This window comes from Colossoma macropomum, unplaced genomic scaffold (assembly GCF_904425465.1).
Source record: "Colossoma macropomum unplaced genomic scaffold, Colossoma_macropomum, whole genome shotgun sequence".
NCBI lineage: Eukaryota > Metazoa > Chordata > Actinopteri > Characiformes > Serrasalmidae > Colossoma > Colossoma macropomum.
In genome coordinates this window covers 5,699,632-5,713,157 of record NW_023494793.1, presented here as the reverse complement: position 1 = coordinate 5,713,157, position 13,526 = coordinate 5,699,632, and the positions used below count along the sequence as shown (strand labels likewise).

The 13,526-nt window shown below is 40.5% G+C and overlaps 1 protein-coding gene across 1 annotated transcript in view; it reads left to right on the top strand.

Moving 5' to 3' along the window:
- Positions 1-2,409: 2,409 nt before the first annotated feature.
- ulk1a (unc-51 like autophagy activating kinase 1a) overlaps positions 2,410-13,526 on the top strand; it is a 34,158-nt gene continuing 23,041 nt past the window's right edge. Inside the window, exons 1-6 of the mRNA XM_036578283.1 lie at positions 2,410-3,188; positions 3,484-3,576; positions 3,666-3,707; positions 9,777-9,809; positions 10,085-10,121; positions 13,014-13,187. Of these exons, the coding sequence (XP_036434176.1) occupies positions 3,099-3,188; positions 3,484-3,576; positions 3,666-3,707; positions 9,777-9,809; positions 10,085-10,121; positions 13,014-13,187 (469 nt within the window). The 5' untranslated portion in view covers positions 2,410-3,098. The remainder of the gene's footprint in view (positions 3,189-3,483; positions 3,577-3,665; positions 3,708-9,776; positions 9,810-10,084; positions 10,122-13,013; positions 13,188-13,526) is intronic.

The following is a 13,526-nucleotide window of genomic DNA, read 5'->3' as shown; positions in this document are numbered from 1 at the left end:
ATGTATAAATCATACATACATACATCATCTAAACCGCTTATCCTTCCGGGTCGCGGTGGGGTGCTGGAGCCTATCCCAGCTGTCATTGGGCAGAAGGCAGGATAAACCCTGGACAGGTCGCCAGTCCATCGCAGGGCAGACAGACAGACATACACATTCACACTCACACCTAGGGGCAATTTTAGCATGTCCAGTCGTCCTGACGGCATGTCTTTGGACTGTGGGAGGAAACCGGAGTACCTGGAGGAAACCCACGCAGACGCAGGGAGAACAGGCAAACTCCACACAGAAATGACCCTAGTCGCCCAGCCGGGAATCGAACCCAGGCCATTCTTGATGTGAGGCAACAGTGCTACCCACTGCACCACCGTGCTGCCCATGTATAAATCATTCATAGATATATTTATAATTGTGTATATATTGTTCAAATAGTTATATATTTCATAGACATGTCATATTTATTGCTTTATTGCACATTTGCACTGTCTGTTTTGCACAACAGTTTGTACAACTATTTGCACTTCTGGTAGATGCTAACTGCATTTCGTTGCCTTGTACTGAGCAATGACAATAAAGTTGAATCTATCTATCTATCTATCTATCTATCTATCTATCTATATGCAATTTATTATTGGAACATGTGAAAATGTCCACATGTTAAAAAAAAAATAATAATAATAATAATAGTAAAAAAAAAACATGAATTCATATTAGTGAGATCTGAAATTTAACATGAAACAGATTGTTTTATGTTTTTTATGTTAAATTTCATGTTTTTGTTGGTATTAATTATATTTTTATGCAATTGTTATTGAATGTTCATATTTTGCAGCTCTTAGTTCTCTCAGAGCACACAAGGAGGGCAAAAACATTTCAGTTCTGAGAGACTAACCCTGCCCTCATAGTGGAGCAGTGAAGTGGAATGTAAACAGACTTCACTCTCATTTTTATTTTCCATTCCGTGTGGCAGCCTGTTGAGTCCAGCTCCAATCACACACCCCTCCTCACGTCCCTTACACCCTTCATCAGGACAAATCCTTCACGCAGGCCGATAAACTTCTGCTTTTCTGAATTCTGAATCGTACTGTGCTCAGTGATCAGAGTCACGGCTAAGAAATTAGACCTGCTTAACTGTAAATTAAAGCAGTGATCTGAAACTAGAAGGAGCTGCATTGTTTAGGAAGGAAAGCTGTGCACTCCTTTACAGCGCTCTAGTCTGAATGGAGGTGTCTAATGGAATTCATTCTGTTTCTCTTTTTTTAGGGCCTTATCTCTTATCAGCCACACCGAGGCCTTTACAATCAGCTCTACAGTTTTTACTTTTGGCTCATGAAGTTCTCACAAAGTCTCACTGAAGTTCTCACTTCTGGTTTATACTGCATCACTGCAGCCCGAAAACTTCCTAAATACAGAATCACCTCCGGATGCATCATGTGAGAACTATATTTGTGCACTATTTACGTTGCAAATTGCAGAATAGTATAGATAAATTTTACTCTCCTTTAATAAAAATGAACCAAAACTGATGTATCAGAAAAAATAAAACAGTGTTTATAATCACATAAAGACTTTCCTATGGAGCATAAACATACTTCATTCCCTGTTTAGCCATAGAAAACAATTATAAGAGTCATTCTCATGGCACTAACACTGGGATTCTGAAAACAGAGTACTAAAACTCTTTTTTCTCTCTTTTTTATTTATGTAAACTATGATGCCTGGTTAAATAAGTAAAACTAAACCTGAAGGATTTCACACATTTTAACTCAGATGTGTAACATTTTCCAAATTAAGTGACCAAATTCTTATTTATTTAGTAATTCGAAGTTTTTTTTCTCATTAAAAAAGCTAAATTTCAGCATTTGATCCGTGTTTGATATTATACAGCGAGTGAATGCAGGTTTGTACTAGTCTGTAATGTTATGCAGATTGTATTATTCTGATTTGTTTGACACCTGCTGTTTATGAATAGCTTATAAGTATTTTATAAGTGAACTTATTATGAATAAATAATTAGAAATAATTTCTGAATGATAATAACAATAGATGAATTACTGTTTATATATTTATTTAGATTTATGCACTTATTTATACATCTTTGTATATACACAATATAAAATATTTGTCAAAAATATCCTAATAATAATTCATAAATAATGTAGTAAAAATAATAAATTAAATTAAATAAACAGATACAAAAATGTAATAATAATAAATGCGTTCATAGTTATTTATAGATGATTTATTAATAATTATTTATAAATAATTGAGCAATAATTTGTTAAACAAATCGATATTAATAGATAATACTAAACGTGTTAATCCTGATGCCGTGTGGAGAGGAGGAGCGATGTTGCCATGGTGATTAAACACGGCATGTGCGCATGCGCGGAGCAGGAGCAGCCGAGTGGGATCTTTGTTTAGAGTTTGGAGACGAAGCAAAACAGCGCGGCGCCTGTTCAGAGTCACTGACGTTACCTTCTTTAAACCTTTACGGACAGCGCTGAGGACTTTAAACGGCGATATATATAACAAAACCGCGGCAGTCTGGACCCAATACCCTTTTATACGTACTTTGAAACTTTAGCTTTGTGTTTTTATTGCACTTTGAGTCGAGGTGGGTGGTAAACACCAACGTTAGCCAGTTCCCTGCTGTTTTTACTCCTACTCGAGATAGCTGAAGCTTTATCAGTGAAGACGAGACTCCTCACTCGCTTCTCGTTCAGCTCCTAATTCTCTCGTTTGTGTAAGTTGGTTCAGCTGCTGGACTACTTTGCTGTCGTTCACTCCTCTCACTCTGGAGCTTTAGCATTTTGTTTTAGACCAAAGAAAACAGCCTGAGCAACCTGAAGTTGGCCCCGTTTGCTTTAGAGTTTAAGAAGCTTTCCTTCAGGATGGTTTGAGGCTGCTCTGCCCAGCTCCGCGTATGATGACTGAGGTGGTTTTCCTAGCAAGCCTTTTGGCTCGGTGATGATGAGTACAGCGGCTTGCTGTTGGGGTGAAAGGCAGCCCAGGCAGAGCCACAGAAGAGGAGGGCTTTACGACGAGACCTCAACGTCTTAGGATCTAACTTGGAGATTTTTAAACGTTTTCTGCTGATGGAGACCGTCGGAAAGTTTGAGTTTAACCGGAAAGACTTGATAGGACACGGTGCCTTCGCGGTGGTGTTCAAAGGAAGACACAAAGAGGTACAGAGTTGAATGTGGGGTACTTTATTTTTGCTATTTTTGCCAGCTTCTCGTTCGAATTGTCCCGTTCCACCTTAAATAGCGCAGCGGTTGCATTGTAACTGCTGCACTATTTAAGGTGGAACGGGGAAATTCGGGCAAGAAACTGACGAATACTAAGCTAAACGACCGTGGATGATCTAAGGTACCAGGTTGTTTCATCAGAATAATGTGTTGCAGTCGCTGAGAGACTGACATCACCCTTTCTCTTTCTTAATATGACATGAGGAAGCTAATTTTGTTTCCTGCTCGACAGAAACCTGATCTCGAGGTCGCGGTGAAGTGCATAAATAAGAAGAATTTGGCCAAGTCACAGTCGCTCTTGGGGAAAGAGATCAGAATATTAAAGGTAGGTCAGCTGTATTGCTGTGTTTGCGTGCTGACTGTCTTTAATGCTCAACAACATCCTTATGGTGCCCCTTTTTGTCATTACGCCAGGAGCTGAAACATGAGAACATCGTGGGTTTACTGGACTTTCAGGTACGTCCGCTTTAGCTCAGATGAGCATTATGCGAAATATTTCTCAGTCAAACCAGATGTGAGCCCGAGTTCAGCGCTATCACGCTGGATGGGAGTTTTGATAGTTCAAGAAACGTTGATCTGCCGAAGCCCTGCGCTCACATGGCGCATTGTTGATGTTTGGCTCGAATCGGCGCCTCTGATTGGCTCAATATTAGCCCCGCCCGATGACGTAGCAGCCCAGCTTCGGCAGAACTTGGGGACGTGGAGGTTTCTGCACATCCAGAAATCTGACATACCCCCTTAAAAGAGATGGTTCTTCAAGGGCTCTTTAGCAAAGACAGTGGTTCTACATAGAGCGGTGACATCTCTAAGAACCATTTACTACATCAAATGGTTGTCTGCATGGTGAAATGGTTCTTCTGATTGATGGAGAATGTGTTCTAGAACCTTTTTGAAAATGGTTCTGAATAGCACCAAAAAGTGTTCTTCTGTTGTACACAAGCTTCACATCGAAACACCAGCGGAATGCTTTTTGGTGCCGCAGAGAGCCAGTTTCAGAAAGGTCCCGTGTAGAACCACATTCTCCATCAAGAACCATTTCACCATGCAAAGAAACAAGTGTGCAGATGGTTCTCTCAGTGTTCCTGGTTCTATATGGAACCAGTGTCTTTACTAAACAACTTTTGACAAACCGTCTTTTCTAAGAGTATGTTTTTAAAATAGGAATATTTAGAAATGCGTCTTTGTTGCTTCCATATTCTTCCTAATGAAGTGAAAAGTTAATATAAAACGCAGTAAAATCATTACAACGTGGAATAAATAAAAATACTGTTCACTGAAACATTTAAATAATTTAATATTTCAAAGTAAACAGGTAATATAGTAACAAATATAACTGATATAACCGATATTTTGCATATTTGTGTGTTCACTCACCTATCAGACATATATATGTATGCTCCAGATATTAAGCACATATGTCCAATATTTGATACTTACATATATGCACACAACATATATGGACATGTATTTTGAAATATATGACCGGCCCTTTATGATATGCATGTATAGAGGTATATCAGATTTCTGTATGGGTGATTAGTGACCACTGTCTTAACCTTTTAAATGGCCAGGAACTGCAGCCAGGTTGCCAAGGCCCTGTAGTTACTGAATAATAAGCCTTAGTATGTCATAAGCCTGGGATTTTTAGGGGTTAGGTTAAATGAGTAATGGGTATATTTAAAGCTGTAAGTTTAAATTTAAAAGTTTCAGCTTAAATGTCTAAAATCTAGTCTAAAGGTCTAAAAATCGAGTTTAAAAATCAGATGTAAAAATGCATCTCACTCAAAATAAAGAGAAAACCTAAGACATAAGATGTTCACGCTGGTGACCACAGCTCAGGGTTATTAGTCATGTCTCAACATGCTGTATACTTCAGGATTTGCCTGTTGTTATATCAGCAGTAACTGCATCACAAGCAAGTACTTTCACTCTGACTATTTCAGTAGTTTTGGATTAGTCTGTCTGCTAGATCTGGTGTTAATAATTTGCACATTGCTGATTTCAGTGGTTGTTGTCCTGCGTCTTTGGTTACAACGAGCCATTGTAAGAGACCTTGATAGCTTGCCAGATGGGTAAGGTCTCACACCTGTGGCCTATTTGTGATTCATTTCCCCCACAGGCAGAAAACAGTTCTCAACTGACCGACTCTTATCATTTGCATGCAGGGCTTTGATGTTAACTAAGCTGGTGTGAATAGGGAACAGGAGGCACAGGCAAGCCGTTAATTTCGTGACAGATGGCAGACAGTGATACGTCTCAGGTGGCGTATCAAGTCCAACGGTTTAGCCCATAGAAGTATTACATTTTGCTATGCATTCAGTTAAGATCACATTATTATTGATGTGTAATTTTCTAATGACATAGTTACAACAATAAATTACCCTTACACTGATTTACATTCTGTATCGACACTATCGAGCCTGTGCTTGAAACTTTTTCAACTTTTCAATATCACAAAATGACAAAAACATGGCAAAGGCTTTAAGGATGTTTCCACAAGACCGACTACACATTAATAACTTTTCCTTCAAATCATGATAAAATACCTTCCCTTCCACTTACAAACACGATTGCACATTTAGAATCCACATTTTCAGCAGGATTTCTTCTTGTTTGTTTCAATGGGCTATAAGTGAGACATAAGGGGGAATTTTTCAAATTTTCTGCATAATTAAATGGATAAGAAGTAAACAAAGACATTCAGGTTGTTTTAAAGTGAAATGTGTCATTTTAGAGAAACTTGCTGACTCAGAAGTGTCTGCAGTAGTAGTAATGGGAAACAGACGTCCACCTCTAAAAGCTCCCTCACAGAATTTTATAACCTGAAATGGTTGTGAATACGCTGCCTGATGCCTGAGACATTGTTTTATGAAAGTTCTGAGACTGTTTTGGCCTAAAACATATAGTTTAAAAGCTTTTCATGGCAGAGAGGTACATGCAGGGCATTGTGAGGCAAAATAGTACCCAAAGGAAACATATGTTTTTCAGATTTACCACAATTTTGCCATCATCAACATTACATATAAAACTCAGCGTTTTGTGTAGGTGGTCTTGGACACCAAACCATGTGTGGAATTCCTATATAAAGTTAATTTACATCATACTTTTGCTATATCCAGTGGTAACCGGAATCTCTAAGGGTTAAGTGTTCACTTGCATCTGGCTGTTATCTACAGATCTAAGAGGGTGGCTAGATTCGCTTTGAGAGTGCTGGCTGCATCAGAGCCAAATTACATAACAAAGGGATAACTGGTTATAACCTTATTCATTGTCCTCAGAGTAAACTCACACAAATCACTGAGAGCGCTCCTTTCCCACTCCTGGCAAAGACTTTGGCCTTCCCCGAAATGCCTGAACATAATACGAGGTTTACGCCACTCTACCAGCAGGAACATGCTTTCTCAAATCGCCCTACATAATGCAGCCATTTCCAGTGGCATATACACACAAGACAGGTAGTTATTACTGTATTGGCTGTGGTAGTTATTACTGTGTTGGCTGTGTGCGGTGGTGTCTGGGCTGGTCAGAGGGAGTAAATTGATTCTCTCAGCAGACAGACGCCAAGCTGGACCTGCCTGACCGCAATGTTATACACACCAGGTGGCTGCTTGCAGGCTTGGACCACGCAGAACAAAAGCTAAAGTAAACCAAACAAGGCCTTAGTCAGCAGACACTGTTCCCTGCTGCCATCCATGCAAACCAAACTGTTTCTGGTTCCACTGGGAGACTTGGGTTGAGTCATTTATTGTACAGTCTGGTTTATTGAATAGCCTTTTACTTTATGGGCAAACTTGCATGAGTAGACACACTGGAAGGCACGCCTGTGCTTGCAGGTTAATGCCTTATTTGTTATGGTAGCTGTTCTCAGGGGTGATTTGAGTGTCATCTGTGCGAGTAGTGAAGTGTTCAGTGAAGTTATTTTTGCTGTGAGTGGTCTGAAGCCCCAGTAAGGGGATCTGCTTCCAAACAACAGTAACATCCCCTACTAAAATGTGCTATATGTACGTGCACCATGCTCTCTATTCATTATTAGAGCGAATACAAAGCTAATCCTAGCTGAAGCCAGCTGTTACAACTACCTTAGAGCTAACTGTTAGAGCTAGGCTTTGCTAGAGCCTACTGTTAGAACCATCACAGAGCTCATTCTAGGTGGAGGTAGCTGTTAGACTAACTCAGAGCTAATCTTAGCCACAGCTAACTGTTAGAACTAACATGTAATCCTAGTTAGAGGTACCAAGTCTGAGCTAATCATAGCTAGAGCGAAATGTTAGTGCTAACTTAGAGTTTATCCGGCTAGAACTGACTGTTAGGACTAACTCTGACTCAATCCTGGCTGTAACTAATTTTTAGAGCTAATATTTAATCCTAGCAAGAAGTAACTGTTATAACTAACTGTTATAACTAATCTGCCAACACTAATTTTTAGGGGTAACTCAGAGCTAGTCTTAGCTAGCACTGACTGTTAGAGCTAGCCCAGAGCTAATCCTAGCTGGTAGAACCAGAGCCGGTTTATGAGAAGGCCTGGCCACTTCCTATTTCCTCCATTATATCAAAAACAGGACTGCTAAACAGCAGAGGGCGCCCACGAGTGAGTCCTCAATGAATGGGAGTAAATGGCGCTCAACGGCTAAAACGAAAAGTTAAGAGTTTCTAATCACTCACCCAGAACGTTTCTTTAATTTTAAAAGTAGAAGGATGTATTTCACTAAACAAACAAAGAAATCTTACCTATATGTCCCTTTTGTCTACAGTAAACGGGTTTGGGCAGCAGAAGGCGGGCATTAGTGCTAGAGCGTGATGATTGATTGGCGAGCGGAGCAGCTCATTGACTGTTCGCGCTCACAGACGTCATGAACGTACATGAGGCGCCGTTTTAAACTCCTATAACTCGAGTTTAAAAGCTCTTAAAAATGTAACAGCAGTGTTAAAATGATTTGTGCTGTTCTGTGTTCACCCGTGTCTGCGTGGGTTTCCTCCGGGTACTCCGGTTTCTCCCACAGTCCAAAGACATGCAGTGTGTGTGTGTGTGTGTGTGTGTGTGTGTGTGTGTGTTCTGTGTTCAGCAAATGATTGCATTCTTTTACACTAAAAATGTTTAAGCATTTATAAACTATGATTTTGCTCAAATCAACCTGTTCATTTTGGACTCGCTCGGGAGCGCCCTCTAGCGTTTGAGAAAACCGGAAGACATTGCGGAGTGGTAATTCACCTCTCTACAAGTTCTCTGGTAGAACTAACTAATCTAACTAACTTCATCCTAGCCAGAGCAAAGTTTTAGGACAATGAACACTTAATCCAAGCTAGAACTAACAGTTAAAGCAAACTCAGACCTAGTCCTAGCTACAGCTAACTGAGTCCGAGCTAATCCTGGTCAGAGACGACTGGTAGAGCTAACTCCGAGCTAAACCTAATCAAAGACGACTGTAAAGTCAGTGTTGCTTTAGACGTTCTCGGTAATAATAATAACTGTAATATTTTTATTTATAGAGAACTTTTCATACCGGTGGCAGCTCAAAGTGTGCACACAGGTGATGAAGTACTTGAGGAAACTATTAGTAATAATTTAAAATTATATAAGGCAAAATAAGAAACACTGGTTAAAGTGAGCTCTGAGCTTGTCTGTGTAATAAAAGGAGGGGTTGAGTTCCACAGTTTAGCAGCATAATTGCTGCAAGAGGCCTCCCCACATTTCCTGTGTTTTACGGAAGGCATTTGCCAGTATCTGCATAGCAGGAAGGACATTTTCTACATGGCAGGAACATAATAGTCTAAATTACCTTAACATCATGATGCTTTTGGAAAGTCGGTCCTGGTTTGATAAAATATTCATTTATTTTCAACATCCAAAAATAACTCATATATCTACCCACTGTTTTGACTGGCCATGTTGTTAAATCTAACTGCCTCTACGCCCATGCAGAAGTGTGTCGTCTACCGTCAGCTGGGCAGTTTGGCGTGTCCTGTTCCTGCCGTGTCAGTGGAAACCAGCCTGGCCTGGCTGGACTTTTGCCAATGGCAGCAGCACAGCCCTGCTAAGCCCTGGCCTCTGTGACTCCTGTTGCATAATAACTGGGCCAAACCGCTGTGGTGGATTCACACAGTCGTCTTAACACTGAGACAGTGTTGGAAAATTGTCTGAAAAATAAGGCACTTCTAGGGGTGTAATCTCAAAGTCTAACAGCAGTTTGATTCAATTAGAAAACAGTTTTAACTTGTTGAATAGTACGGTGTGGTGTTGTCTATTATGTACATAATACTATTCATAGAAAGATCAGGTTTTAAAGCCAGTGCCAGTGCTTTGTGTTCACAGCCAGTGTTTGAGTGTCTGCTGAGTCACTGGCTGGGACTAAAGCTCCCTCTCTTGTGCCAAATATTGTACTATGAAAGCTACATGGCAAGAATAAGGATGTAAATTGTTTTTCTGCAGACATTATGTGCTAACACTGTGCTTCTCCATTTGTGTGGAGAGCGTAGAGGACATTGTTAACATCCTGTAATATTCTCGGTCTCTGCTTTCGTAAACAGGAAATTTCGGGATGTGTCTACCTCGTCATGGAAGTAAGTATTTTAAAACACAACATATTTCAGTGCTTTTAAACAAATCGCTCGACATTTAAACCAGTATACAAATAATGTTTCTTAAAGATAATCCTTCAGGCATCTCTGTAGAATATGCCTGAAGCCGTGTTCGGTCCACATCTAGCCCCAAATATATTCAGCACTCAAGTAACTGAAACCCTGCCGTCTCTTAGTGCTGTGGTGTTAAACTCATTCATCATGCCTGTGAGGTGAGCTGCCTCTCCATGTCATGTTTGTTTTTCTTCCTTTCACAGTACTGCAATGGTGGAGATCTAGCGGAGTACCTGCACTGTAAGTGAACCGGCCTCTATTAAATTACTGACCACAGCAGCTTCGGTCACTGTTTACTGCTGGCGCTTTGCATGAATAAACTGATGCTCTAACAAGGTGCCATTCACAAAAACCTATGAAGTGGACTGTGGGTGGTCATAAAGGGTTAAAATACTGATGTCACAGCCATGTTGAATTCAAAACAGGGTTTGTTTTGTAGCTTAGTTTTCATATATATGAACAATATATCGCTGTGGGTGGAAGAAAACCTCATATCTCCAAAATGGTAACTTTACTTTTTTTTGGTTGGTGGACTATTCTCAGTCCAGCAGTGACACTGAGGTGTTTAAAAACTCCAGCAGCACTGCTGTGTCTGATCCACTCAGACCAGCGCAACACACACTAACACACCACCGCCACGTCAGTGTTACTGCAGTGCTGAGAATGATCCACCACCCAGATAATACCTGCTCTGTGGTGGTCAAGAACAGGGTGAAAGAGGACTAAAAAAGTATCCAGAGAAACAGATGAACTACAGTCTGTAACTGTAGAACTACAAAGTGCTCCTAGATGATTAGGGGAGCTGATAAAACGAAGCAAGGTGTACTTACTGAAGTGGCAGGGTGGTGTAGATGTAAAGAATAATAGGAAGCAACAAAAAAAAAATAAATCAGTAGAGCTATAGACTGCATGAAGTTAATAATACATTTTATATCCATACTGCCTTGTATTTCAAGTGACAGTTAGGAAAATTCCTGTATTTCCTTATTTGATAATTACAGTATATTATTTATACCTCGCTAGCTTCTTGTTGTTGTGAAAAACCTTAAGTGTAGAATGTGAAAGCATTATTTCTTGTCTAACTTAAAGCATTTCAGATCCATTGTGCTGGAGTGCAGAAGCAAAACAGCAAAAACTTGTCATGTACATTTACTTGCAAACTGCGTTGCATGTTTACTGCCAATTTGGGGCTTTGTAACAGCATTGCAAACCAAAAGTACTGCTTCCAGTGATGCCTGGATCTGTCAAGGTCTAAGTTTATATTCTCAGTCATGAACTTGTTTATGTTTATCACTTTGGTCCCAACTGACCCTTCTGCAATAAAGCCCCATAGCTGACTGCAGTGACGCATAAAAGAAATACAATAAAGGCCGTTCAGCAAGTGACCTAAATGCATTGTTTATGTGGTTTAGGGCCAAAGTCTTAAACCTCTCCTCTCTGCAAACAGAAACCTGTTTGAACTCTTTGTGAACTTTCGTAAAACTTTCCTCATAAACGTGACATGAGTGCAATCACCCAACAAACAGCTCTCTCTCTCTCTCTCTCCCTCTCTCTCTCTCTCTCTCTCTCTTTCTCTCAGAAAACAAACCCAGGCCCTCTGAGAATAACCCCCCACTCACAAATGCCTTTCCAAAAATAGAGCTTCATAGAAAATGGTCTCATCTACACCTACATGCGTGTGCAAACATAAACACATATCTACACCAGGCTGATTATATTCACCGTATTAGCATTACCTCATTTATTTTAGGCCCCCCAGTCTCCCTCCCCCAGCCCTGACCTGCTTCAGCAGTCTTTAATAGAGTCTTCCAGAGAACTGTTTTTGCCCTTTGCTGCCCCCCCCCCTCTCTAGCCCCCCACCCTCTTGCTCTGTGGGCTGAGGTGGCCATGTGCCAGCCGGGCAAAGCACACCCTGACCTCATCCACCTGTCAATCTCTCCTTTCCTGTGGTGGAAAAAAACAGGGCTAAAAATATACCTTCATCACACCACCGGCTTTGGGAAGGGTGGAATTTGGGGAGGAAAGAGGACTAATAACGGCGTGTAGTTGTAGTGGTCTTCTCAAACAGACTCCATAGGGGCCTAAAAGTAGCACTTACTGCTTGTTTTTTTAAATTAAAAATATATGTGTTAACCTTTTGAAACTAATTTCCAAAGTATTTAAAAAAAAGTGGCCACACTTGGCATTGGTGACCTTTGGCTCACGTGCAGCTGCTTCGGAGCGTCCCGTTCTATTGGTCAGTGCTTTTCTAATCAAACGACTTAACATTTCTTGGTAATCTGGAGGAATACCCAGGTTTAAATGACTTTTAGTTTAATCTGAATTACACAGGAAACACTGTTCCACTAAACCATTATAGGGCCACTTTTAAAGTAAAGTCAGAGGCTTTTTTTGTCTATTCTGGGCTTTTTTCAGTCCTTTCTTAGTGATCAGCTATTCTATAGAGATTTACTGGAAGCTAAAGGCTTTTCTATACATTAGCCCAAATCTACTTAAATCACAACTCCCAAAGCTCAACTAGTAAAGATTTTCTACCTTTCCTTTGCCTAGAGGTCAAATATAATGACAAAGTGCCCATCATGTTACATCAGGGGTGTCCAGCTCTGGTCTTGAAAAGGCTGTTGTCCATCTCGGTGTGGTGATTTTCCTGCTCAAACACACCTGATTTAACTCAGCAGTTAGTTACAGGTTTTCTAAATTTGGTGGGGCAGAGAAATCAACAGACTATGCTGGACTCCAGCCCTCCAGGACCAAAGCTGAAACTCAAGATTAGAACTGGAAGCTAATGATTTACATTAATCATTCAATTAAATGGAAATTCCACAAATTCCCTCAAAATGTAAGTATAATTCAATTGCCAAGATGTAAGCGTAGTCATTCAGAGTGGTTTGATGTGAAATGGCAGTTTCACCAGCAAATACAAGATCCAGAACTGGATTTGGATTTGAGGTCCAGGTGTGAATCCTTAAGTATTAATCCAATGAGTCTTTACTGTATCTTATAGCGTCGTCTCATCGTAAGAGTGCGATGACAGGAAGCCATGAGGGTTTAGCCCATGCAGTACTGTGGTGCTGATTCGCTGCGTGTTTGTGAGTCTCTCACTGAAATTCTTCCTCTGCTGTGTCCACCCAGCTAAAGGCTCTCTGAGTGAGGACACTATCCGGAGCTTCCTGCAGCAGATAGCGGCAGCTATGAGTGTACTGAGGAGTAAAGGCATCGTCCACAGAGACCTGAAGCCCCAGAACATCCTCCTGGCCTACAGCGCGGGACGCAAGGCCAACCCCAACAACATCTGCGTCAAACTGGGTGAGAAATCTGATCGATTACATATGAAAAGTTCTATCATTCCGATATCGCCATCTTCTTTTTTGCGCTGATTAAATAAGAACTACATTGCGCTTGTATTAGGATAGCATTAGGGCAGCAGTACCGCAGATGGCCTGTTGGACTGTTTGTTTAAATGTTTATATAGTCCGTTACTGTGTGTTGTGCATGTGGAAATGGTTAAGTATGATAACAAAAAATGCCACATAACGTGTCCTGATTGGTCTAAACCGATAGACATTTTGTAAAGTTTTAGTTAACACTTCCTATTTGATTTTTTATTGCATGTATTTTTTATACTTTAGTACTTTAATACTGAAT